Below are 24152 nucleotides of genomic sequence, written 5' to 3' on the forward strand. Positions count from 1 at the left end.
AGACACATACACACACAAAAGTGTTGAATGCTACATATACAAAAAAACCCCGATAAAGTATTGCGTCTCCCTCACATTTTTTCTCAGTGACTGGTAGTGGTCAAAGCACCGGCGCCACTGCGCATGCGCGAGAATTGAACGCAAAGAAGGTTACCCTTTACAATACGGCGATCAGTCGGTATCCGAAGTCGACTCGTGCGAAAATGGCGGCACGAAAGCGAAGTATAGTCTGGTCATTTTTCCAAGCTGAAGATGACAGAAGAGTGTTGTGTCTTCTCTGTATGAAGACGGTTTTGTATTTTGGTCACACGACAAACATGCTTCGCCATTTACGAACGAAACACCCCTCTGATTTTTCCTCGTTGGACAAAAGGAAGCCCGTGACAGATGCGGTATCCAAACGCAACGACAGTGGTTGCGTGGAAGGTATGAAAGGTTCAATTATTGTATTGTAAGTGTTTACCATCATGTACAGTGTCACCATGTGTACACCGATACGTTAATTAGACAGCTGGCGGGTTATGGATCTTAGAAATGACACCGTATATATTTTTTCTTTGATTTGTGTTGTTTTCCCCTCCATTTTGGCCTGCTATGCACGTGCTTATAACTCACCACATGTGAGTCCAAAGGCGCTTTATCGTTCAAAACAGCGCTCGTTGTGACTGAGATTCAGTATCGACTCCTCGGTAAGAACGGGTTCGTTTTACTGAGTCTTTAGTCAAAGTGAGAGAGCTTCGCTTAGGCCGGGGTTTTGGGTGGATGTCGCAACGACGCCATGTTGTTTTCTTCAAACAATTGTCTATTGCGTCGCCCATTTATAGAAGGCTAATTTTGCGTATTTGATAGGATCTCAAACGAATTTCCCCGACTGGAGTCGATTCGACTCGACTCGTTCAGTCAAACGAATGAATCTTTTGAATCGTGTCGCTGAATTGGATCCGCAATATACGGTGCTCTGACTGAAAGAGCCTCCCCGCCCCTCCTGTACACCTTAAACTGGACAGAAAACCTTCGACCGTATCGACCCCGTTCTGTATGAACTATCAAATCGTATATTATATGCGAACGATCTATGATTAGTGAATTGTACATAATGTCTGGGGTTTTCTAAAATCTGAATTGTAGCGAACTGTATCCGAAATTGTCACGTGATGCACCATCTGTTACATCCCCGGATGGGCGCGATTTTTCAAAAATTCTAAAACTAGCGGGTCGTTGATTAAAGCTAAGATTATTTGTTGCTATGCCTGGTTTAATATTACCTCATTTATAAAACGTATAGAAATAGACAGTGAGGTATAGAAACGGTTGTGACGTGCAGCACCTGTTGATCGTGTCAGTAGTGCTCAGCTTCCAATCAGTGCTTTTGTTGCTTAGCAACACTGTTCTGTCGTCATCTAGCGGAAGGCTGCTTCATTAATTTATTGTTAACCTCAAAAGGGCAATTTGTATTTTTTTTTTAAGCGTTATACATATAGCATCTTCTGTGGAATGTGCACTTATTCCCTCTATTTTTTGTTTACCTTTAGCTTGGCATAACTTTTATTTTTACCATCTCATTGTCTTGTAATACATGTTACTTTAAATGCAGGTTATTACAAATGTTATTTTGTGTGATTCATTGTCTGTAATTCAGTCTGTCCTTATGCACTCTTCAAAAACAAAAAGCATTTAAAGAGAGTGTCGCAGGTTCAGTTAAAGTGCCTTTGGCCATGTAAAAATATTCAATGCGTTTAATAATAATTAAAAAAAATTCTCTATCAAGTTACAGTATTGATGGATGAGCAGCAGGTAGAGGTGGAGTCCGTGGGTGAAGATGGTGAAATGGATGGAGCCATCAAAGGGATCCTCCGTGCTGCGGCAGGGGAAGGGACAACTGAAGCGGAGGTGGCTGAGGAGGAAGGTGAGGGGCCTGTTGATGAAGGGGATGGGAAAGAGATACAAGAGGATGACAACCCAGCTAATACTCGCAAGTGGAGCTCCGTGTGGGTGCACTATCGAAAGCTTGGCCAGGAGCCACGAGCCCTGTGCTTGCTTTGCATGGAGAAGATCCAGCACCGGAGTAGCACAAGTAACCTTATCAGACATCTACAGCATAAGCATCCCAATGAGTTTGCACAACTCGAGGACCACCCACAAAAGCGGCCTAACAAACGCAAATCTGAAGATCCAAGCCGCCTTGCCTCCTCTCCCACATTAGCAAGTGGGACCCCAACTAGATCACACATTGTATCGCCAAAGCGCGATGTCCGTACACCTTGCAGTACCAGCCTAGACAGATATTCAGGTATAGTTTGCTTTTACCTCTTCTCAATGTTCTTGTTTTACATTTTGTGTGAAAAGGATGTAGAGCCATTGCTTTTATAGTTATTATAGTATTATATATTGTTATTATGTTGTTATAGTTAACTAGAACTTAAACTTTAAAAAATGTATTAACTGAAATAAAATATATAAAAAACTTAAACTTATTTTTAGTTATTGCCCAGGAAAAAAAAAATGGTTTTCATTTAGTTAACTTGATGCACTAAAGTAGGCTAATTAAAACTAAAATGTATGAAAACTATACAGATATTATAACATGCATTATAGAATCTAATTAATATAAATGCACAAAAATACTAAAACTTTCTAATTTTCTTTGTTTTATATATATATATATATATATATATATAAAAAACCTGTCAAAATATTAATAACACAATGATACTAATAACTAGGGATGCACTGGTACTAAATTTCTCCACCAATACCAGTAGCCGAATATACCAGTGAATACCAATTACTACCAATAGTTTGGTTTTCTTTATAGGAAAATCTCTTCTTGCTAATGCTGTAAACTATACAGGGAACCCTATGATTTGGTACATTATCATAATATTAGAGGTTAAAATTGACAACAGAGCCCATTATATTCAACTGCTTTTTATTTTAAAATATGAATCTCACTGAACTGAAATGAAACTAAAATGTTTGTATACAACTCAATTGCACATAAGGTAGATATATTCAAAGTAAGTACATTCGAACATGTATATATAATTAACAGTAAATAAGCTCCCCATTTTTTTGTAGCTAACTATGAACACTAGATAACTCCGGAGTTAGATTGAACATTAAAGGGGTCGGATACCCATTTTCCACAAATTGAAATGATTCTTTAGGGTCTTAATGAAAAGTCTGTAACATACTTTGGTTAATTTCTCAATGGTAGTATAAAACAACACCCTTTTTAGTTTGTCAAAAATGGCTCTGTTCACAGCAAGCCATTTCATTGCATGTCCCTTTAAATGCTAATGAGCTCTGCTCACCCTGCCCCTCTCTTCTGTTGGGTGGTGACGCGCAGTTCTCTGAGAGACTCTTGACTTAAGCCGCATTTATCGTGAAACTTGCTAACTAGCACATTTATAGGAAAGGCGATTTGCAAAGATTCATAAAGACTTCAACTCACTTCTTCTGTAGGTGAAGCTGGATCACGAATGATTCGCATGAACAGGCGCATTTAGGTAGATCGGAGTCGTGCATTCCCTTCAACAACAAACGTAATCCACTGCGTCTTCAGTGGCTCAGATGTCGAGAGTAAATGACGACTCCTATATTCATTATTACATCCAACAACAAAACACCTCAATTGCTTAGGAGGTTTTTTTTTTTGTGTGTCTACCCCTGCTCTGGCGTCAAAACAATGGCGGACTGTCTACCGCTCACTCAGGGTGGGTCTAAGAAAAAAAAACGCCAGTGTCAATCGTGGGAGCAGCCTGGGTACGTGTGACTTCACGCAGCCAAGAAACTGAGATCGTCTTTGTTTTGAGAAAGGGGATGTCATTTATCAGGATTTTAAAAAACACTGGGTGGATTTGTATCATTGTAGGGTGGTTGTGTACACACACTTCCAACACACATTTATGTTGAAACAACATGTAAAAGTGAATTTTGAATCTGATGACCCCTTTAAGTGACATGATCACATGCTGTTTTATTAATAGGTGTGTTCGACTTCATGCAGCGCCGCATAGACCTATCGGCGAGAGTAGCCGCTTGCAGTCGGGGGTGGAATTGAAAGTGGAGACGTGAAGTCGGACTCTTTCTGCTCCCGGTAGTGATGCTTTCGCGGTGTTTGCATACTCTAATCACAGATGAAGTGAATAACATGCAATATTTGTCAAATGCACGGACATTTCAGAAGTGTTTTCATGAGCAACAGAAACACTTTTTATATACTGCTTAATACAGGGCCATCTGTTCAAGAATAAAGTTCAACATAAACATACTATTTAAATACCAATAAAGTGGGGGTATATTTCCTTTTATCAGTGTTTTTTTTTTTTATTTATTAAATGTGACTCAATGTAACATTGCGACTATCCAGTAAAAAAAAGCCTTTACTGTTCTAAAAACAGATTTGTGAGCAGTATTTTTTTAATGCAAAAATTATACAAAGGTTTGTACAAGCAAATACAACTCACAAGAATTACAAAAACAAATAAACATTCATAAGAATATGTAAAGTGAAACAGTTTATGCCAGAGGTAAAATTACAACAATTTAAAGTAACAAAAAGCTTCATAGGTCTTTCTTGCTTTTTTTGTTCTTAATTTGATCTAATGTAGTACCATATTGTTTAATCTCTTTTATAAAATGTTCAAAGTTTGGCTTAGCTTTAGCCCATTTTTTCACATGAATGTGATATTTTCCAAGTAAAATAAGATTTGTGAGCAGTATTGGAATATAAGATGTTACAAACACACGTCATTGTTGTCATGTGGTGAATTTGGCCAATCGTGAAACAGCTGTGTCGTCATCAGCGCTCTTGCAGTCGCTCTGGAGAAACTGCGCCGGCTGAGTCAGCAGTACTTTGATGCCACACATGACAGTGACGTGGCGCCGGTTCAAGTCGGACAAATTTTCTAACCGGCATGCACTGCTTTAAATCAGCCGCCGATCGGTCTGTCCGGCGCTGCATGAAGTCGAACACACCTATTGTGTTTCCACGCAAATTGAGTAATTACATGATACATTTTAGTTTTTCCACATATATTCTTATGTTCACCCATGTTTATTTAATGCTTCATTTATTAAACAGGAATTGATGACTCGCACTGCTGAGGAATTGATTTGTCATGGCACATTTAAGAGCATCAAGATGGAATTTAATGTTTGAATTTTGTGATAAACTGGACAGAATTTGAGAGCTGAGACTTTCTTATCAGAACAAAGCACAAAGTTCCTTGTGGTTGTTCTTCGATTATGCTTCTGTGCCTATATTAAAGGCTTTAATTTTTTACCTTTTTTTTTTTGTCCCTTAGGTGCTAAGTGGTCTGAGGGTGTGCGTATATTGGAAAGAGAACGGGAGCTGACAGAGGCGTTGAGGCGTGTCCAGCAGGAAGAGGGGCGGAGCATACAGCTGCAGAAGGAGTTACTGCAGCAGTTCCGTGAAATGGATGCTGAGCGCCGAGTGCTTCAGAACCAGAAATGTGAACAAGAGCAGGAGCACGCAAGATTGCGGAAGGAAAAAGAAGACCTCCAGAAGGAGAAGAATGAACTCCAGAGAGAAAAAGAGGAGCTACAGAAGGAGAGAGAGGAGATTCAGAAAGAAAAGGAGGAGCTGGAGAAGCAGAAACAAGAACTGGACTCTTGGAAAAACTCTCATGCGCAGGGACAGACCTCTGGATTTTACAATTGTTGATATACTTCAGTATGTCTGTTTCACAAGGAAACAAGGATTTCCTTTTTATGGAAATAGTTATTTCTTTACCCTTTTTATTTTTACAAGATTGATTTGGATGGGGTTGTGGGAGTGGGGGAAATGCCAGGGATGTTGTATTTTGTTTAGCTAAATGAAAGTTTACCTTAACCTAACAGGATTTCAAACACGTACATGCATGCGAATTATAGATTACCTGCCATTAAAATAAAGATTTGTGATAAGGCCTTTCATGTCAGATATCTAGAAAATCAGTTTCATTGAATCTACTCACGCCGTACATATATATATATATATATATATATATATGAGTGTTAACACAAAATTCATGTTCGTTCCAAAGTATGTTCCAAAACTGACCAGTGTGTGAATGTATTCAAGTGATTTTGACATTTCTGCACTGGAATAAAAATAAAACTTTCAGCAAATGTCCTTTCTCATTCATTTGTATTATTCTTTCCCTAGAGTTGATAACCTATCACACTGTCACGGTTTAATTTTATTTCTGGAGCTGACAGTATTGGTTACCATAAAGGTTGGTAAGATGGTTGCAGCGTTAATATGTATTGTGAAGAGAAATTTAAATGAACTAACACTCATATTTGCATACTGTCATAACCCTGTTTTGTACATTTAACATTTTGGAGAAAAATGTGAACCTCCAAACTTGTTTTATTTTTTTCTCAGTTTAGTATCAAGAAGTTACCAATTTTCAAACCGATGAGACCAAATTTTCTATACCCATTGCCAAATTGGCCATTCCAGGATGACTCATTTAATTTTAGGAGAAGATCCACCAATATATTCTTCCTGTTATCCATGTTTTATTAGATAGTACTGGTTTTAACCCAGTGAGAGCTTTTTCACTCAATTCTTTTTTTAAAGCAAAATAGACTTATAGTCTATAGCCAATATAGTTTTACCATAACATTTTCTCATTGTGAAAATGACCACATAAGCTGGCATGGTGTTGTCGTGGAACAAACGATGGTCTTCTCAAAGTCGTAAATAAAGCTCGAGAAACAGTTCCAGATGCCAAAATAAGACTTTATTGAACACAGCAACAAAGCCGAGATGACAGTCTTTTTTATACCTTGTTCTTATCAGTCTTTTTTAACCAAAAAATGACAACTCGGCCTCTGATTGGTCTTACCCCATTCGTTTTGCTACAATGAATTCACACTCCTCTTGGTTTACTTTCTAATTGTAGACTCCGCCTAGTTTGAACCATTTTCCATTTCAACCTTAGTCTCATCCTCTCTCTAGATGCAGGTGTCCTTATGGCCATTCAACATACTTGTTTGTGCCATCTTTGACATTCTTGAAAGTCACCCAAAGTTCACTCTAGTTCATTGGTGCTGCCCAATGGAAAATACCATACTTGCCCGTTATGGGGCACCTAAGATTCCCAGTCTATATTAAGACATTCAGTATTGAAGCAATCATTGAAACAACCATGGTGGTATATCTGTATATTGATTATGGTTATAGCCATACCTCATATTTTTGAATAAAATATCACAACAGTGTTTAAAAAACAAAGTAGTTTAGCATCTCAAAGGATGTACTAGTGTATGCATGGCAGCAAAATAAGTAAGATGATGGAAATGCTGAAAGCACAAAGAAAGATCAAAGTAGGTAGAGAGTGTGACTACAAGACTTTCTTTTGCTGAACATAATAGATTTTTTGAAGATTACTGAAACCAAACAGCTCTGGTGACAACTGACTTAACGAGCATTGCATGGTAAAGAAAGAAAAATACTAGATTTTTTCTAGAAGCTAATTTATGCAGTGCATGATAATTAGGTATTTTTTCCTCTCAGGTTTTGTAGAATTCATTTACTGTGTTGATCTGATTTACCGTGAAAACAGTGTCGCTCGCTGCTGTTTCAGCTCATATTACATTTTCCAAATAAAAGTGTGTTCAACAAGCTGACAGAAGTCGATCCATTTCTTTGTTGGAAACTTTGAAATGAGAAAGTATAATTGTTGTCATTATAAATGTACATTATTTCCATGGCCACGGAGGAGAATCAGAGATTGCGAGTCACAAACTCGCTGTATTTTTATATTTATGTCAACAAATGACAAGCAAAATCTAATCCCTAGGAGTTTGTGAACAGTTTTATAGCATTTTAAAATGCTGGTTTAATGTACTAAGACTGTGATGCTAAAAGACATGCAGGTGAGGCCGAATATTAACACGTTTAAACAGCGTTTTGTAAAGTAGAAAGCGCTTATGGATTAAGACAGTGATATAATGTTCATATTTTGGGCTCATCTGTTTTTCTGCACGTATTTTGAGTAAGGTGTGTACAGTGGTCTTTTATTATCATTGTCTATGTGCATTAAGCTGTTCTTATGAGAGGAAAATGCTTAACGTAAATAAACGCGTTGCGAATATGCAAGCTTTACAATTTTGTCTTTATCTCTGTCTTGGTACATTAAACCACTTTAAGCATTTTAGAAAGTCCCCTGTTCAAGATCTGCTAATTCACAAGCCTAGTGAGATACTAGCAAAGAAGGTAACGTTAATAATTAAACCAACAAAATCAAATCTTAATCAGGGACTAACAGATACTCTTCAGCATCTTCTCCGCGATCTGATTACTTTGGTGTTTTTACACAGAAAAAGGTGAAAAAACAAACTGTTTTATCCAGTTTTCTCTCAGAACGACGATCTGAGTTACTACTGCAACTCTCGATGCAGCATGAATGACATACAATGGTGAAATTTTTCACAATCACGACAAAAAAGATAAAATACTGCCCTAAACTCCTAAACTCGGCAGCGCTATCCTGCAAATATGGCGGATAAACAAAGCAGCTTCCCAGAACTCAACGCGGCGTTACGTCACATTCTCAAAGGATCACGTGACTCGTGTCAGCTCTTCGGTCGCAACAGTCCGTCAGTTGTCTGCAGAAAAAAGAGAATATTGAAGCAAATATAAAAATATCAAAATCTGAAGGGAAGAGTATTGTCTGGAAAGAAGCAGTTCGAGAATGGCAGCGTAAGTGGGACAGGGAAGCTAAAGGAAGACATTTGCATGCTATTCAAAATAAAGTTGGTACATTGAGGAACTGGGGAGGGACTAGGAGAGAAGAAATAGTGATGACAAGATTAAGAATAGGACACAGTAATTTAAATAGTACATTACACATTATAGGGAAGCACCCTACTGGTTTGTGCGAGTACTGTCAGTCATTAGAAACCATAGAACATGTACTTATAAGTTGCAGAAGGTATGAAGAACAGAGGAGAATTATGATGGATGAATTAATAAGAGATGGGTTGACAGGGGCAGGTATAAAAGATATACTGCAAAATGGTGTAATTAAGCAAGGCAAGAAAAATATTTGTAATTTTTTAATTAGAGCAGGTTTGATGAAGAGAATATGATCGCGGAAAACAAGCTGGAGGGCATAAGCTGGAGTAACATCGCAAGAAAATAACCCAGAAGATGGCGGTAATGCAACGCTCATGGATGCAAGCCGCCGTTAAACCTCAAAGAAGAAGAAGAAGAAGAACAGTTGTCTGCAGAAACCTGACTCCGTAGTCACAACATTAGGAAATATTGTTGGAGGAGCTTTTCTTTCTTCTGGTCCTGACTGTCAGAACATTTCCACCCACCCCGTCTAATTCGCATCACAATGCTGAACTTCTGTCCTCAGTGTGGCTCAAAGCTACAGCCTGGTTTCAGATTCTGTCCATCGTGTGGAGGGAGACTGCCAGAAGACCTGCCAGAAGCTGGAGCTTCACAGCCACCCGAAACACATCCAAACTCTGTGCTTTCAACTGTGAGACCCATGGAAGGTAAATACGGCCTTTTGCTCAACCTTATTTTAATTACATTGATCCGAAAATTGACCGCGGTAAAAGTTGTTAGGGAGTCCTAATCAAAGAAGCAGAACAAGATGATAATGCTTTGATTCAAGTCTTCATCATACTTTAAATACTTAAGTACATTACAACTGTTTAGTGGACAATTTTTGCTGGTTTCATATCTGCAATGTTTAGATACGTATTTATTGATTCACAGGTGATGCATGGTCCAATGTTCATAATTCACTTCACTTGTCATTTAGTTGGACACTGTTAATCTCCCAGCTCCCAACTGGTTTCAAAGTGGACTTAATGTCAAATTTCAGCATTTAACTCACTGACTGAATATGTGCTGTCTATGCAGTGCATCGTTATGATTTTGATTAACCAGACATAAACCTGTCATATTTGTTTAAAATAACCTGAGAGAAAATATATTGTTTTTCTTCCCATAAATCCCATGAATGATCTCAACTGTTTTTAATATTGATAATAATAAGAAATGTTTCTGAGCACCAAATCAGCATACTAGAATAATTTCTGAAGGATCATGTGGCTGAAGACTGAAGTATGGTTGCTAAAATTCAGCTTTACAATCACAGGAATAAATTGCAGTTTACACAGTATTACATTTTTATTGTAGTGGTTCATCAATCAAATACAGCCTTGGTGAGCTTTAGAGACTTCTTTCAACAACATAAACAAAAAAATAATACAAAAAAATCTTCCCACCCCAAACTTTTGAATGGTAGTATATGCAAAATACTCGTAAGTCTGCATATATGCAATCTGACTTAGCTTTCATTCGGACCTCAGTTGCTTCTTTTGAAATGAGTATTGACAAAACAGTAATCCACTTTCTTTTTCTGCTGGAGACTCCTCACAGCCTGCACTGAATCGCCCACCTTTGCACTCAACACGGCGGAAGACCTTGAGTAGCACAGCCACGGACTCTTTAGGTGAGTCTAAGGGTGTTGTGTGTTTCTAGTGTAGAAACAAAGGCTTTGTAGACATGCTAGAATTTGTGTGAAAGATTACTGCTAAATTTCAGATCAGAAGTCTTTGCCATCTTCTCGAAAACGAAAAGCATCCCCTCTGGTTAAAGAGGAGGAAGAAGTGTCACAGACAACATCGGCTATAATAACTCAAACCCCAGGTAGACACACTATGATATGAAACACTAGACATTATTTTTTTTTATTATAGCTGAAGGTAATTAGATACTCCTGTTGTTTTGAATAGATATCAAGTAAGGTTACATTATTACATATAGAAATGTTCTTCTAAATGCAAATCAATAATTTTATAACATTGAATGCAGAAGGATTTTATGTGAAAAACCTCTGCTTTGTTTCAGTTAAGAAGTCACTCAAATCTCCACGAAAAGGAAAAGCATCCCCTCAGGTTAAAGAACAAGAGGAGGTGAAACAAACTGTTTCAGTTACACTTCAGACTCCAGGTAAGATATTGTGAACTGGGAAACTATATTATCTTTTTAATATCTTTTTTTCAGCTATAGATAATAAAGCAGAATTTCCTGCTCAGTCATGTAGTAAATTGCAAATATGACCAAATTATTACAAATGCAATCATTTTTACACACGTTTCCAAATAAATGCAATACATATTTAGGAGATTTTTAATAGTGTGACCTGAAATGTTTTGTGTGCTGCATTATTTCAGATAAGACATCTTCGATGTCACCTCGAAAACACAAGGCTTCCCCTCTGGTTAAAGATGAGGAGGCGAAGCAAACGTCTTCAGTTGTTCAAATCCCATGTAAGATGCACTTTATAGAGGACAGACTGCTCCATATATATTGAAAATAATGTTTCATGATATCTAAAAGTGATTGCATCACATTTCTTTAATTTCATACTAAACGGCAAAACTAGCTAAATGATATTTTGTGGGTTTTTAGCCAAATGCAAAGCCAGGAAGCGAGTGTGCACTGTTGAGCCTGTCCCAGACGGTACAGTGGTTTGTGACCAGTCCAGCAAAAAGTGGAAGCTGGTTGAACTTCTGTGGCAAACAGAATTAGATCTGACATATGCAGGTAAGGTGTATGTCAATAACCATCTTACCCTTGGATAATGAGATGAGTGAATGCATCCATCTATGCACTTTAAATCCTTTTATCATTTTTTTTGTCAGATGGTTAAGATAAAAATAACAGCAATGCATTAAAGGTGGCTTATGAATATAAATACTGTCTATCTAATCTAATCTAGTGTGCCAAGCAAATCAGCAGGCAGACTCAAATGATTGCGAGTACATGCTGCGACTGGTGAGTGCTGTGTTTATACAATGTAGTGTGTATGTGTACACGTGTTTGTGAAGAAGGTATCGGTGACTTTGTGTTCGCTTTCTCAGGGGGCTAAAGAAGGACATCTGTTTAATGAGCAGAACTTCCATCTGAGAGCAGCCAAACCGGATGCAGGTCAGTCATTTTAGCATTTGTAATGGCTACATAAAGAAGACCCAGTTTAGTGCAGCTACAGTCTTATAACCACAACTTTCTTCTTCTTTGTCAATAGTGGAGAAATGGTTGAAATTGCACAAATTGGACTTCCTTGGGATTCCATCCTGTGTAGGGTTCGGTCTTCATGAAGCATATAGGTATGTGGGTTTATATCCTTATGTTCGGAAACTTTTATAGACTATTATACACTTCTGTTCAAATGTTTTTAAAGAAATAATACTTTTATTCAGCAGAGATGCTGACAAAATGTCAGTAAAGACATGTATAATCATCTGTTTCATATTATGTTGTTCTTTTGAACTTATTCATCAAAGAATCCTGAAAATATGTATGCTTGGTTTTCCCCCAGATATTAAGCAGCACAGATATTTTCTACATTGACAATATGAAATGTTTTTTGAGCATTAAATCAGTATATTATAGTGATTTCTGAAGGATTGTGGCGTAATGGCTGCTGAAAATTCAACTTTGCCATCACAGGAATAATTTTATTTTTTTATCATTTACTAATTTTTACTGACCTTAAAGTTTTGAATGGCAGTGCACATATAATCATAGATGTCAATACATAGCGAGAAAAGCCTAAAGACATTCAAGACAAGACGTTACTGTGTCAGACAAGTAAATAATTATATTGACATTACAAAAATGGCTTTTGAAGCCAATATATTGTATATTTATCATATTCTTATAGCCAACAGCAATTCATTTTGCAATTGAGAAATGGTGGAATGTATTTACATAAATTTTTCCACACCCCATCTGTAATAATGATAGTCTTTGTGATTGTGTACACTGACGTCTTTGATCATTGATTTGCATTTCACTGATTTTCATAATCTTGCATCATGAGCACCACATTTTATGATTGTATGTAAAGATAAAAACAGTTCAATGAGCAAGAGCTCACTGTGGAATCTAATCATAACCATGTTCACTTCCCTGTAGGTTTTTAGTTTTTCCTAGCATGGGTCAAACTCTACAGACAGTCATTGATGAAGGAAACGGTACTCTATCTGAGAAAGCTGTGCTCCAGCTTGCACTGCGACTAGTGAGTGTGCTATTAAACGACTTTCAGATTTGTTTCTATTTCCCAAGCCATGCCATTCTCTATGAAAGGCAGTATATAGTATGCGTGTCTGTGTTTTGTAGTTGGATGCACTGGAATTCATCCACGAGAAGGAATATGCCCATGCAGACATCCATGCTGGAAATATTTACATCAACACTGACAGTCACACAGAGGTCAGTAAGCATGTCCCTTATGAACTGAACATATATACTCTATATATTATTTAAGTATTAAAGTGTTTGTTTGTTTGGTAGGTTTTCTTGTCAGGCTTTGGTCATGCATTTAGGTTTTGCCCTGGTGGAAAGCATGTGGAGTACAGACAGGGTAGCCGTACTGCACACCAGGGTAACATCACCTTTATCAGCGTGGATTCTCACAAGGGAGCTGGTGAGCATCAGTTGTTCATTGTATTACTTACTTTATCCATGTAAGAAAGCAAGTCTAATTTGCATGTGTATGGGTGTTTTGCAGGTCCCTCTCGTCGTAGCGACCTGCAGTCTCTGGGTTACTGTATGCTGTATTGGATGACAGGCTCACTACCCTGGAGTCAGCTTTCTCAAACAAGTTCGGCCATTGCTGCAGAGAAGGAGAGGTCAGTAAAACCACAAAAACGTCTTCATCAGGCATATATTCAAGAGAGACCGGTTGCCACAAACTCCTTAAACAAGCCTTACAAGTTAGTCATCAATTCTTTTTTTCAAGACTGGTCACAACTTTAAAGGGGTCATATGATGCCAAGTTTTCCTTTCTCTTTGGAGTGTTACAAGCTGTTTGTGCATAGATAAGATCCCTAAAGTTGCAAAGACTAAAGTCTCAAACCCAAAGAGATATTCTTTATAAAAGTTAAGACTCTGCCACGCCCCCCTAAAACGGCTCAAACACGCCCCCACGTCTCGATGTGGAAATATTTGCGTAATGCCGCCCAAATGTTCACGCAAAGAAAGAAGGCGTGGTTTAGTAGTGTTGAAGCAGCTGTGTCAGGGAGGCGCTGTGTGTTTCTAGGCGAAAGCAAAAGGCCTTCCGAAAGTAGATGCAATTAGGAATCATTGGTTAAGATTTGTTTATAACACAAAAACACAACCCAAATGTTCGAATTTGTGCATTTTATGGACGACAGTTTCGTGAACCTAGTAGGGTACAAGGCTGGCTATTTCTAAAAAAAAAAAAAAAAAGGGGTCAATTCCGGCTTTGCTATTATAATCTGGCGCTTCTGAATCAGTGACTGTAAGTATGTTTTGTTATTAGTTCAAGCATTTGCTATTGACTGTTCGAATGCAGAGTTTTGCTCCGTGTGTGTGTGTGTGAGAGAGGAATAGGGTCACATCACAGCGGAGTGTACAGCAGCCTGTCAGAAATCGTCTCAACCGCGGCTTGTGTACTGCAAATACATATGAGCATCATCACTGTGTGCCATGCTACTCTGTTCCCCTTTCGGGCTTGAACTGATAAAACTAACTTGAAAGCTGAAGTTCGTGATTATGGTAAGGGGCGTTACATTTCCGACGTGTGCTTGTGGTGCTCAGCCAATCACAATGAACTGGGTCAGTTGGCCAATCAGAGCAGACTGCGCTTGTCGGAAGGAGGGGCTTTGTAGAAAACGACGCGTTAGAGAGAGGCGGTTCATAGAGGACCTACAATAATGTACAGTATTTTGTTACACCAATTGCACAAAATAATGATCTTTAAAATAGCATCATATGACCCCTTTAAGTCAGTTACATAAGATGGTAAATTGGTCTAATTTGAATCCAGAAAGTAAGACTCCCTTGGCTAATTGCTATGTGGTCAGACTAGTTCTTGCAACACAATAACATAACAAAATATTAACATAGTGGCTTATCATATACTTACTACCAGGAGTAGTGTGGTATAGTTGTTAAAGCTTAAAGTGGTAGTAACTGGTAATATTCAAGAAACAAACCTTTACTGTGAGGAAAATGTTTTGTTTACAAAGTGTTTGATACTAAGGACCCCTAAATATGATGGACCAACTTCCTAAAATATAAAGGGAACTATATATTTTAAGGCTTGTTAATACTTTGTGAGAAAAATATTAAGTTATTTTTAAAAACTTGAATAATTGGTCTTAAATAAAAATGTAATAATAAACAAGATAAAAAAGACAAATATCTGACTATTATTATATAGTATTACTATTAAAAATTGTAAATTAATACATTAATACTATAGTTTAAATAACAAATAATTAATTTCTACATTTTCCTCTAGTACCCCCTTGGGAGTCCAATTTGAAAAGAGCTGAACATAATCTATAAAGGCATTTCTTAAAAATACATTTTTGTTTAAAAATAAAATATATATAAAAAAATTCTAATAACGAATAAATTCTTTTTATTTCCACCCTAGCTTGTATACGGTCTACTGCTTACTTTTGAAACTTGATTTTTGCTGTGCTGTTGGCTCTTGTATGATAAATTGCTTGTGATGTTCCTCATTAATAAGTTGCTTTGAAATAGAAGCATCTTAGTGATTAAATAAGAAATGAAGGTTGCTAGTCCGCCATGAGCCATTAGCTTTCATTGGCTTTTGAAAAAGCCCTTTAGCCCAGAATATTTTAATCCATTAAATACAAGCGTCTGCTATCTGACTACTTACCATAGGCATTTAGAATAATAAAGGAACATCGCTACTGGATGTAGAATTTTCAAGAATGAAAACATACCACTTTACAGAGGTATGGCCACAGTTATGTGCTTCTATGTTGAATATGTTTTCTGCCTGCCTACAGGTATATTTCTAATATCACGGGACTTTTGAGTGGCCATTTCAAACAGAAGAAAGCTTCAGGTGCTTGTTTCTATTCTCACTTCATGTGCTTAGTGCTCGCAAAGATGCGTATGTAATGTTGTTGTTTTTTTGGCAATTTAGGTGCATTACAAAAATACCTGTCTAATGTGATGAGCCTGCAGTATACTGAGAAACCAGATTACATACTTCTGAAAGCTGGGCTTCATGAGAGCTTACAGAAGATGGGTGGGAGTCTGAATGAATCACTGAATTTGCAGGTAACACATGTTCCCATATTTACATGACTACTCCTATATATTGTCTGCATATTATAGGTAACCATAGTTTCATTCTCATGTATTTAATACAAAACTGCAAAAGTTAAAAAGTTAGCTGTAAAAAGTTAATTGTGTACGTGCAACTTTTAAGTCGACAACTTGTATTCATAACCATGCTGACAGTATGTGAAGTCTCAGACTCACTTGTTTCTTTTTTTTATTTACAGGTGAAACCATAATGACGAGAGTTAACAGGAGTGGAATGTGGATTTAATGGTTTTATGGAATGTTTAAGAAAGCTTTTATGTTTTTAAAAATAACTTATTTGTTTTTACAATATTTCTGTGTGCATGTTTTCTCTCATAGGTTTTAATCACTGTGATTTTAGTTTTTTAAAATAAGAAAATGTTGATTTGTAAGGGTGAATTTTTGTTTTGTTTTATGCAACAAATAATTTCTCCCCATTACATTTCATGCTATCAGTGAAAGTAAAGGTTTTGTTGTAGGTTTACACTTTGGGAAAGGGCATGTTCATGTTATAAAGAATGTTATAAAAAAATCATTCTTTTTGCTATTTTTCCTTTTTATAAGTTGTACCTTACTGAAAATAAACAACAGTACCCCAAAACGTACTTAACTCTATTTTTATGATCATTGCTACCGCAAGAGGGCATCAACGATTCAAACGTATGTGATTGTAAAGGAACTCAAATCGCCAGGTCTAGTTTCTACACGGAACGAAAATATTGCCTCAATTGTCAATACGGGGGCGCGAAGACTTTGATGAGCTCGTTTATTGTATTTACACTAGTGGACAGTAACAAAAAAGTTACACACCATGAACCCACCAAAGATAAAGCGTCGCCGGATGGCAGAGCTGGAGCCGTGGATCGAGAAACTCATCCAAAACTACGGCCAAAGCCAGTGCGAAACGACTTTAAAAGCCAACGTTGTCGGCGTAAGTAGTAGTATATGTGTTTGATCATGTTTGACCATCAGTGTCGTGCGAGTACTGAAGCGCGGTTGTGTGTGTGTGTGTGTGTGTGTGTGTGTGTGTGTGTGTGTGTGTGTGTTAGGTGTGTGATATCTCAGACTCGCAGCGGATGGAGCACACAGATGCCTGTATGCTGTTCATGTCCGATGGGAGCGCTGTCATTCCCGCGGTGCTGAGCGACGCCGCGTGGGAGCGTCTGCAGGAGTGAGGGACTTATTAATCCTCTGTTATGACACCACTCACTACACACCTGAGCCCCTGTTTTTATCTAACTCATCTGGATAATCGGGCCTAGTGAAAACCGTGCTGAAATAAGCACAATCTAGCTGTTACAAGGGCTCTGAGCTTCTGCCTTGCAGCAACTGTTGCCTTGAGTTTTGCACTTGCATGAGTGAATTTCAGAGAACAACAGGCACTTCTCTCAGTTTTAGTGTAATGACTCAAACATGACCGTGTCAGAGTTTTGTCTTGTTTCTTCAGCTTGGAGGAGATGGAGTCTTTCACAGGCCTGCACAATGCTATAGTATATGTTCGCAGCTTTGAACTGAAGTTCGACATGAACCCTGATCTGGTATGTTATATGTATGCAGTTTTTATCCCAACCTCTCAACATTTTTCATTTTAGTGCTGATGCTATGGTATTAGTAATTGAAAAAAGTCATGCCATTATAGCAGGGGCCTTTTTCAAACCAGGCAGCCATCCGATAGACAGAGCAAGGTCACCCTGGCAATAAAATGACCTATAATTCATACAGTGGCCTAAATGTAAATATCAATTTATGCCCTATCAATGCTTATTGTAATTTTGCTTATGTTGCAAAAATGTTAAAATGATTTTAGTTGATTTTTAGATTTATATTTTAATTTAACTTAATTATTTGTGGGGGAGATTGTAAAGTATTTAGCTGTTTACAAGCATTTCAGCTTCATGGCAGTATATATGGTGATAAAAGCTTAATATTATTTTTTCGTTTAACAGTTTTTAGACTTGTCTGGTCTAGAAAACTCATGTAAATTGATCATAAAATTAAATTAATAATTAATCTTAAAACACAGTTCAGGCTTTTAGGAGTCCTGGATCATTGTATGACCTCTTTCTTCCATATTATTCCATGTTCCATATTACTTCCTGCCAACTCTGTAGTGTACTATCCAAAAATAAGTTGCAAAGATTAATATAATTTTTTTTAAATAAAATATTTTATTGGGTAGAAATTGGGATTAATAATGTTTGAAAACCACTGGCTCGGGGAGTTGAGAAAACACTATGTAAAGGCAAATTTTTGCAGGTGAAATGCAGTCATTTCAGTAGGAATATACATGGTTAGGAATTCTGATTTCTCAATGGTTTCAAACTGGTCCCACAGATTCGCCGTATCGACCTTAAGAAAGCTTCTTGGTTTAAAAATTACTTCTGTGTGAACTGTGCTTCATGCACAGCTACACTATTGACGATAGACCATTTTGCTTGCAGAATTTTGCAAGCAAAATACATGTTTATTTTGTTTCTTTTTTTTTTATTTGCTTGTTTGTTTGTTTCTTTTTTTCAGGCATCTTGCCAGTTTTACTTGAAAGTCAATCAAATGAACATGATATGCATCGCCTCAAAGCACCACCACCCACCCAGCTGGCAAGTCACTGATCTCTCTACTAAGCATGCCAAGTGATGTTTCTTAATCGCACTAAATCAATAACAATTAACCTTTGTTAATCGAATTATCTTTCAGTACAACTCTCTCATCAGTCAGAGATCAGATCATAAAGACATGGAGGTGCGTTGACCTTATTTATAGTTTGTGTGAACACGTACATCACACACAGAACTGCAGCGTGTTTTTAAGATGATGTGTTGAATGGTTAGTGTTAATTGTATTGTTCTCTGTCAGATCCCGCAGGGAGGGTTCAGTAAGTTCAGCCTCTGGTAAGTATCACACTTACTCTTTCTCTTTGTGTATCTTTGAATAGCTTGCATGTACACACCTCTTGCATTGAATGCCTGTAATTTGGATTCGTAATATCATTTATAAAGCGAAGACACGTTCTGCTTCACAGAAATGATAAAGATGTGCGTTATGTACCTAATTTCTCAGGGGTCTCGCTCTCGTCTCTGTTGGACGTGTGGCACAATGACATTATAATAAATATTCTGAATGATGCAACGGAGAAAATAACCATGTCTGCAACATATTGTCCAAATGTGGCGACACCAACTCACTGGCACAGAGAGAGGCTTCACTGGAGGGTAAAGCTGCTTCCTTGGCAACTTAAAGGCACCAGCTGTTGACCAGACAAATGATCATTGCGTATGGGTGTGTGTGTTTTCCAGGGACAGGAACAGTTCATTGTCCCCGTGCCTTTTCTTCTCATCCCAGAGGAACAGAGGGAGCTGATGACAGCTGATCCCAGTACTGTCTGCTGTCTAATTAATTGCTTTTTTCATGACAACCCTTTGGGCATTCAACCAGATTTCAACGTGCATGTTGGCGCACTGTGCATATGTGATTTTGTCTCGTGTATGTCAGTGCACACAGGTGCAGAAAGTGAGAGCGAGATGCCAAATGACTTGGCCCCGCCCCCTGAAAAAGCACATCCAACCAGCGTGTCGAGTGCAAACCAAACAATGGTCGCTCCGGACGGTATAAGTGGCTCATGTCCTGATGAAGGACCGTCTACTCAGGTGCACACAAGACCAGGTGAGATTTTACAAAAGAAAGTCAGTGCTGTTTCAAGTAGATGATGTGTTATTAAACTCATCCCTCCATCTCCCAGAGGTTTTGTGTGGAACGGGGGAGCTGTCTGGGGATGGAGAGAGCCCATGGGATATGTTTACACAAGAGCCGGCTCTATTAGGTAGACGTTCTACCTCAGACTCGAATGGTAATTTCCTGATAATGCATACATTTATTACATTAACAGGGCTTCATTGTAATTGTGCACTAAGCATTTCAATCATTTTTGTGCTGATACAGACCCAGAACAAGAAAGTCAATCGCTTTTAAAGGAAGTCCCCCCATTGCCTGTAGCAACAAGCACCCAAGCCCAGTTCTCAAAGCAGATCTCTGGAGGGGTGTCGGTGGACGGCATTACGCTCAGTCAGAGACCAAAACCAACCCAGTTTAGTCCGTCCCACTCGAGCAATAAGTCTTTCGGAGACCCCAGTCAGGAGCAAGACAAAGAGCGTGTGCTGAGTCCTCCCTCGTGGCTTGTCCATAATACAGCCCCACCCTCTGAACAGAGGCCCCTAGCGTCTCCACCCGCCAGGCCAAAGCGCTCGGCGTCTCCACCCACCAAAGCCAGGAAAGTGAGTGTAAATGATATTAATGATATTTTGCTGTGTCCGAGCTGGGCAGTGTTGCTGACTTGCGTAATATGAAATGATTAATACTTTCTGTGGGACTAACCAAATTAAAAATATATCTAGTCCTAATCTATTTGTGTATTGCATCAGAAATGTTGCTACATTGTCCTAGCTTCCCTGTTGCAGGTGCACTCAGATGGAACTCCTTTTTCCTATTTGTATCATCCACAGCCTCAGGTTGCCACAGCCCTTGGCCATTTCCAGTGAGTATGATGTGTTCCCCACTGACACATGCTGATTATAACATGCTTGTAATGTGATGGCCAATGATCTACTGTTTCACAATTTTGTATTCTTGTACTTATACAATAACAGTCAAAAAATTTGGACATATATATTACTGACTCAACTTTCCACAAAAATATTAAGCAGCAACTGTTTTCAACTTAGATAATGAAATGTGTTTAGAGCAGCAAATCAGCGTATTAGAATGGTTTCTGAAGGATCATGTGACCCTGAAGTTCCAAAATTCAGCTTTGCATCACAGGAATAAATTACATTTAAAAATATATCAAAATAGAAAATAGTTATTTTAAATTGTAACAACATTTTACAATATAAGCATTTTTATTATTTGAATGCATACGAGATTCATAAACATTTAAAAAATCTTACCAACCTCAAAATTTTGAATGGTAGAAAGTAGGGGTGGCACGGTACACAGATGTCACGGTTCGGTACGTACCTCGGTTCGGGGGTCACGGTTCGATACAATTTCGGTACAACAGGGAAAAAAAAGACATCTACTTTGCTCAGTTTCTTTTATTTTGATGTGAAAATGCTAAATATTATTACATGTTATATATATAAAATCTGTTTTGTTTTCATTGTGAGTGTACACAAATAAAAGCAGACCTTTAACTACAAGCAACAGCACAAATAAAAATACAATAGAGTAAAGATACAAATAAAATAATCAGAGATTTTCAGGGGGTTTTTTAGGTACAGAAATTGAAGTACGATTAAAGTAATCAAAGGTAAAACAGCATTGCATATTTGACTGTATAAATTAAAGACTACTCTTTATTAAAGTTACAAAAGCGATTCAATCAAGAGCAGTGAGTGATTTCTTTGTTGTTGCTGTTTATTTAATATTAACTGTCACTTTAAGAGAAAGCACTGGTACGCCCAGCCGGCTATGTCTGCTATAGGATACTTACCAAGACGGGCATTTTGACAGAATTTTGTGTGAATTTATCCATTAAAACACAATACTTCAGAGAGAGCTTCATATTTGCGCGCGTTCTGAGGCGCAGGTTTGTGCGCTTCTGATGAGCGCACGCACAAATCTTCTCACTGCGCGCGCGAGCTCGCGTCCTCTGGCTCTTAAATATTTGAGCTGGCAAAGCTTACATGACTTTAGTCTAAACACCGATATCAACGTGTGCTGTTCAGGTCTCACCTGTGCGCGCGCTATCAGCACCCGGGTGATGACTAAATAAATGCTCATATTCCAGCATACGGCACTCGCATTGAACAAGAGTGAATGATTTGTCCACTTATTTTTTTTTTTCTTTCTCATCGCTGTTGTTATAATGTACTGGGAAGCCAGAATGCGCATCCATTAACAGAAACATACATTAGCCGAACCCTATTTGTTTTACGTGTTATTTATAACAAACCACATGCGTTGTCAGAATTCAGTTGAACCGCGGTCCTAGCGCGTGCCGAACCGTGTGTGGAGAACCGTGCGGTTCGGTTTTTTTCCGCGAACCGTGCCACCCCTAGTAGAAAGGTAATATATGCATGTATATTTTACGGTAATATTTTTATTATAATTTTTTTTTACTGAATTTAAAAAATATATATTTTCTATAATATGAAATAATATAATACATAGTATATATTTGTATCTAATATTTTTTTATTTAATTTTTTCATAATTTAAGCATATGCCTTTACATCAAAATATTTTTAAGATTGAGTGAAACTGCTAGTGTATCTATAGTAAAGCTTTCTGGATTGAAATTTGAAATCCAGATTAGCATCAGAAAAAATAAATGCGAGCAGAGTGTTAGCTAGACAGTGGACATAAGTTTGTAACATTAGCGGTCCAGTATGAAGAGAATAAAGCCATCATCTTTCAACCTAACCACTGTAACCTACACCCCTCATATCCAAGATCTATTTATTGGTTGCTGCTGGTTTCTACCTGTGTGTGTGTGTGTGTGTGTGTGTGTGTGTGTGTGTGTGTGCGTCTGTCTAGAATCCCAGGGCATCTGATACAGTGGGCTGTGCGTTATCTGGGGACCGCTGACTGTGCAGATGTCAGCGCTGAAGCTGGTTCATAAACCATTACCTCAAATGACATGATGTTAGTTTTTTTGTTGTTGTTATACAAAAGTGTTTTGTTTTATTTAAATCTTAGGTGTAGTCCAAAAAATATATATATTTTCTATAAAACCCTACTGTTAATGGATGCTGCTGTCTTAAGTGTAACTTAATTGCACTGTGTAAATTGTAATAAATGTTAATATTCAAATACTATGACCTGTGTCACAATTTGTATCATTTAATCACAATTTTACTTACGTAACCATGTTATCTCTTTTAAGCCATGGTATTAATGCTTTTTACCAGACAGAAACTTTGATTTGTCACAAAGAAATGACTGAATTTGGGCACATTGCCAAAACACTGGGCTTAAAATTACTAAATAAAACAGAGTGAAGATCTGTCATCTATCTATCTATCTATCTGTATGTCTGTCTATCTATCTAATATGACACCAAACATATTTGTGTTTATATTAAACTGTTTCCAACACTGACAATAAATCAGCATATTAGAACAATTTATGAAGGATCATGTGACACTAAGGACTGGAGTAATGGCTGATTGAGTTTCAGCTTTGCCATCACAGGATTACATTTTTTTTTTTATAATATATTTGTGTATTAAAGTAGAAAACTTATTTTAAATTTTAATTATATTTCACAATATTACTGTTTTACTGTATTTAAAAAAAATAAAAAAAATAATAATTTTTACTGATCCCAAAATTTTGAACTGTAGTGTACATACATTACAGGTGCATCTCAAAAAAATGTAATATCGTGAATAAGTTCTTTTGTTTTTTGTAACTTATTTCAAAAAGTGAAACTTTCATATTTTCTAGATTCATTACATGTAAAGTAAAACATTTTAAACGTTTTTTGTTTTAATTTTGATGATTAGAGCTTACAGTTCATGAAAGTCAAAAATCAGTATCTCAAAATATTATACTATTAACATTTGAGTTTCATTAATGACCATCCCTACAGTATAAATTCGGGGTATCTTGTTCTTTGAAACCACAATAATGGGGAAGACTGCTGACTTGGCAATGTTCCAGAAGACGAACATTGACGCCATCCACTAAGAGGGTAAGTCACAGAGGGTCATTACTGAAAGGTGTGGCTGTTCAAGGAGTGCTGTATCAAAGCATATTAAATGCAAAGTTGACTGGAAGGAAGAATTTGGGTAGGAAAAGGTGCACAAGCCACTGGGATGAACGCAAGCTTAAGAATACTATCAAGCAAAGCTGATTCAAACACTTGGGAGAGCTTCACAAGGAGTGGACTGAAGCTGGAGTCAGTGCATCAAGAGTCACCACGCTCAGACGTCTTCAGGAAAAGGGCTACCAAGCCACTTCTGAACCAGAGACAATGTCAGAAGCATCTTACCTGGGCTGTAGAGAAAAAGAACTG

General features: G+C 37.6%; 3 protein-coding genes across 10 annotated transcripts; all 3 read left to right on the plus strand.

Moving 5' to 3' along the window:
* Positions 1-12: 12 nt before the first annotated feature.
* On the plus strand, positions 13-6139 carry LOC306846077 (uncharacterized protein). Of its 4 annotated transcripts, none has more exons than XM_079379177.1 (3): positions 13-426; positions 1769-2290; positions 5310-6139. In XM_079379177.1, exons 1-3 carry the CDS (start codon positions 204-206, stop codon positions 5687-5689), a joined length of 1125 nt encoding a protein of 374 aa, XP_079235303.1. In that variant the 5' UTR covers positions 13-203; the 3' UTR covers positions 5690-6139. The 4 variants fall into 4 exon arrangements, with proteins under 4 accessions (XP_079235303.1, XP_079235304.1, XP_079235305.1 ...); XM_079379178.1 differs by having other exon boundaries at positions 130-426; positions 1775-2290; XM_079379179.1 differs by having other exon boundaries at positions 147-426; positions 1769-1906.
* Positions 6140-8564: 2425 nt separating this feature from the next.
* Positions 8565-16742, plus strand: LOC306876309 (serine/threonine-protein kinase VRK3-like). 2 transcript variants are annotated; one of them, XM_079427387.1, is made up of 17 exons: positions 8565-8719; positions 9084-9522; positions 10407-10490; positions 10583-10687; positions 10889-10990; positions 11215-11310; positions 11453-11587; positions 11763-11818; positions 11905-11971; positions 12069-12150; positions 12962-13064; positions 13166-13258; positions 13340-13472; positions 13557-13677; positions 15835-15893; positions 15975-16111; positions 16339-16742. In XM_079427387.1, the coding sequence occupies exons 2-17, from the start codon at positions 9360-9362 to the stop codon at positions 16348-16350; spliced, it is 1548 nt and encodes a 515-aa protein (XP_079283513.1). In that variant the 5' UTR covers positions 8565-8719; positions 9084-9359; the 3' UTR covers positions 16351-16742. The 2 variants fall into 2 exon arrangements, with proteins under 2 accessions (XP_079283513.1, XP_079283514.1); XM_079427388.1 differs by having other exon boundaries at positions 8585-8719; positions 9089-9522.
* Positions 16743-16802: 60 nt separating this feature from the next.
* Positions 16803-22950, plus strand: LOC306876322 (uncharacterized protein). Of its 4 annotated transcripts, none has more exons than XM_079427406.1 (13): positions 16803-17069; positions 17188-17309; positions 17586-17676; positions 18656-18735; positions 18833-18877; positions 18992-19026; positions 19196-19347; positions 19432-19510; positions 19628-19798; positions 19875-19982; positions 20075-20406; positions 20635-20666; positions 22670-22949. In XM_079427406.1, exons 1-13 carry the CDS (start codon positions 16950-16952, stop codon positions 22752-22754), a joined length of 1452 nt encoding a protein of 483 aa, XP_079283532.1. In that variant the 5' UTR covers positions 16803-16949; the 3' UTR covers positions 22755-22949. The 4 variants fall into 4 exon arrangements, with proteins under 4 accessions (XP_079283532.1, XP_079283531.1, XP_079283530.1 ...); XM_079427405.1 differs by having other exon boundaries at positions 16838-17069; positions 20590-20666; XM_079427404.1 differs by having other exon boundaries at positions 16846-17069; positions 19432-19798; positions 22670-22950.
* Positions 22951-24152: the final 1202 nt, after the last annotated feature.

The sequence above is a fragment of the Barbus barbus genome, assembly GCF_936440315.1.
Source record: "Barbus barbus genome assembly, chromosome: 1".
NCBI classification, from domain to species: Eukaryota; Metazoa; Chordata; class Actinopteri; order Cypriniformes; family Cyprinidae; genus Barbus; species Barbus barbus.

Coding starts and splice junctions, on each gene's coding strand:
- LOC306846077 (XM_079379177.1), top strand. CDS start 204: ATGGCGGCACGAAAGCGAAGTATAGTCTGGTCATTTTTCCAAGCTGAA. Junction 427..1,768: donor CGACAGTGGTTGCGTGGAAG/GTATGAAAGGTT, acceptor TTCTCTATCAAG/TTACAGTATTGATGGATGAG. Junction 2,291..5,309: donor CAGCCTAGACAGATATTCAG/GTATAGTTTGCT, acceptor TTTGTCCCTTAG/GTGCTAAGTGGTCTGAGGGT.
- LOC306876309 (XM_079427387.1), top strand. CDS start 9,360: ATGCTGAACTTCTGTCCTCAGTGTGGCTCAAAGCTACAGCCTGGTTTC. Junction 10,688..10,888: donor TATAATAACTCAAACCCCAG/GTAGACACACTA, acceptor GCTTTGTTTCAG/TTAAGAAGTCACTCAAATCT. Junction 11,588..11,762: donor ATTAGATCTGACATATGCAG/GTAAGGTGTATG, acceptor AATCTAATCTAG/TGTGCCAAGCAAATCAGCAG.
- LOC306876322 (XM_079427403.1), top strand. CDS start 16,950: ATGAACCCACCAAAGATAAAGCGTCGCCGGATGGCAGAGCTGGAGCCG. Junction 17,310..17,585: donor GCGTGGGAGCGTCTGCAGGA/GTGAGGGACTTA, acceptor TTGTTTCTTCAG/CTTGGAGGAGATGGAGTCTT. Junction 19,027..19,195: donor TTCAGTAAGTTCAGCCTCTG/GTAAGTATCACA, acceptor CTAATTTCTCAG/GGGTCTCGCTCTCGTCTCTG.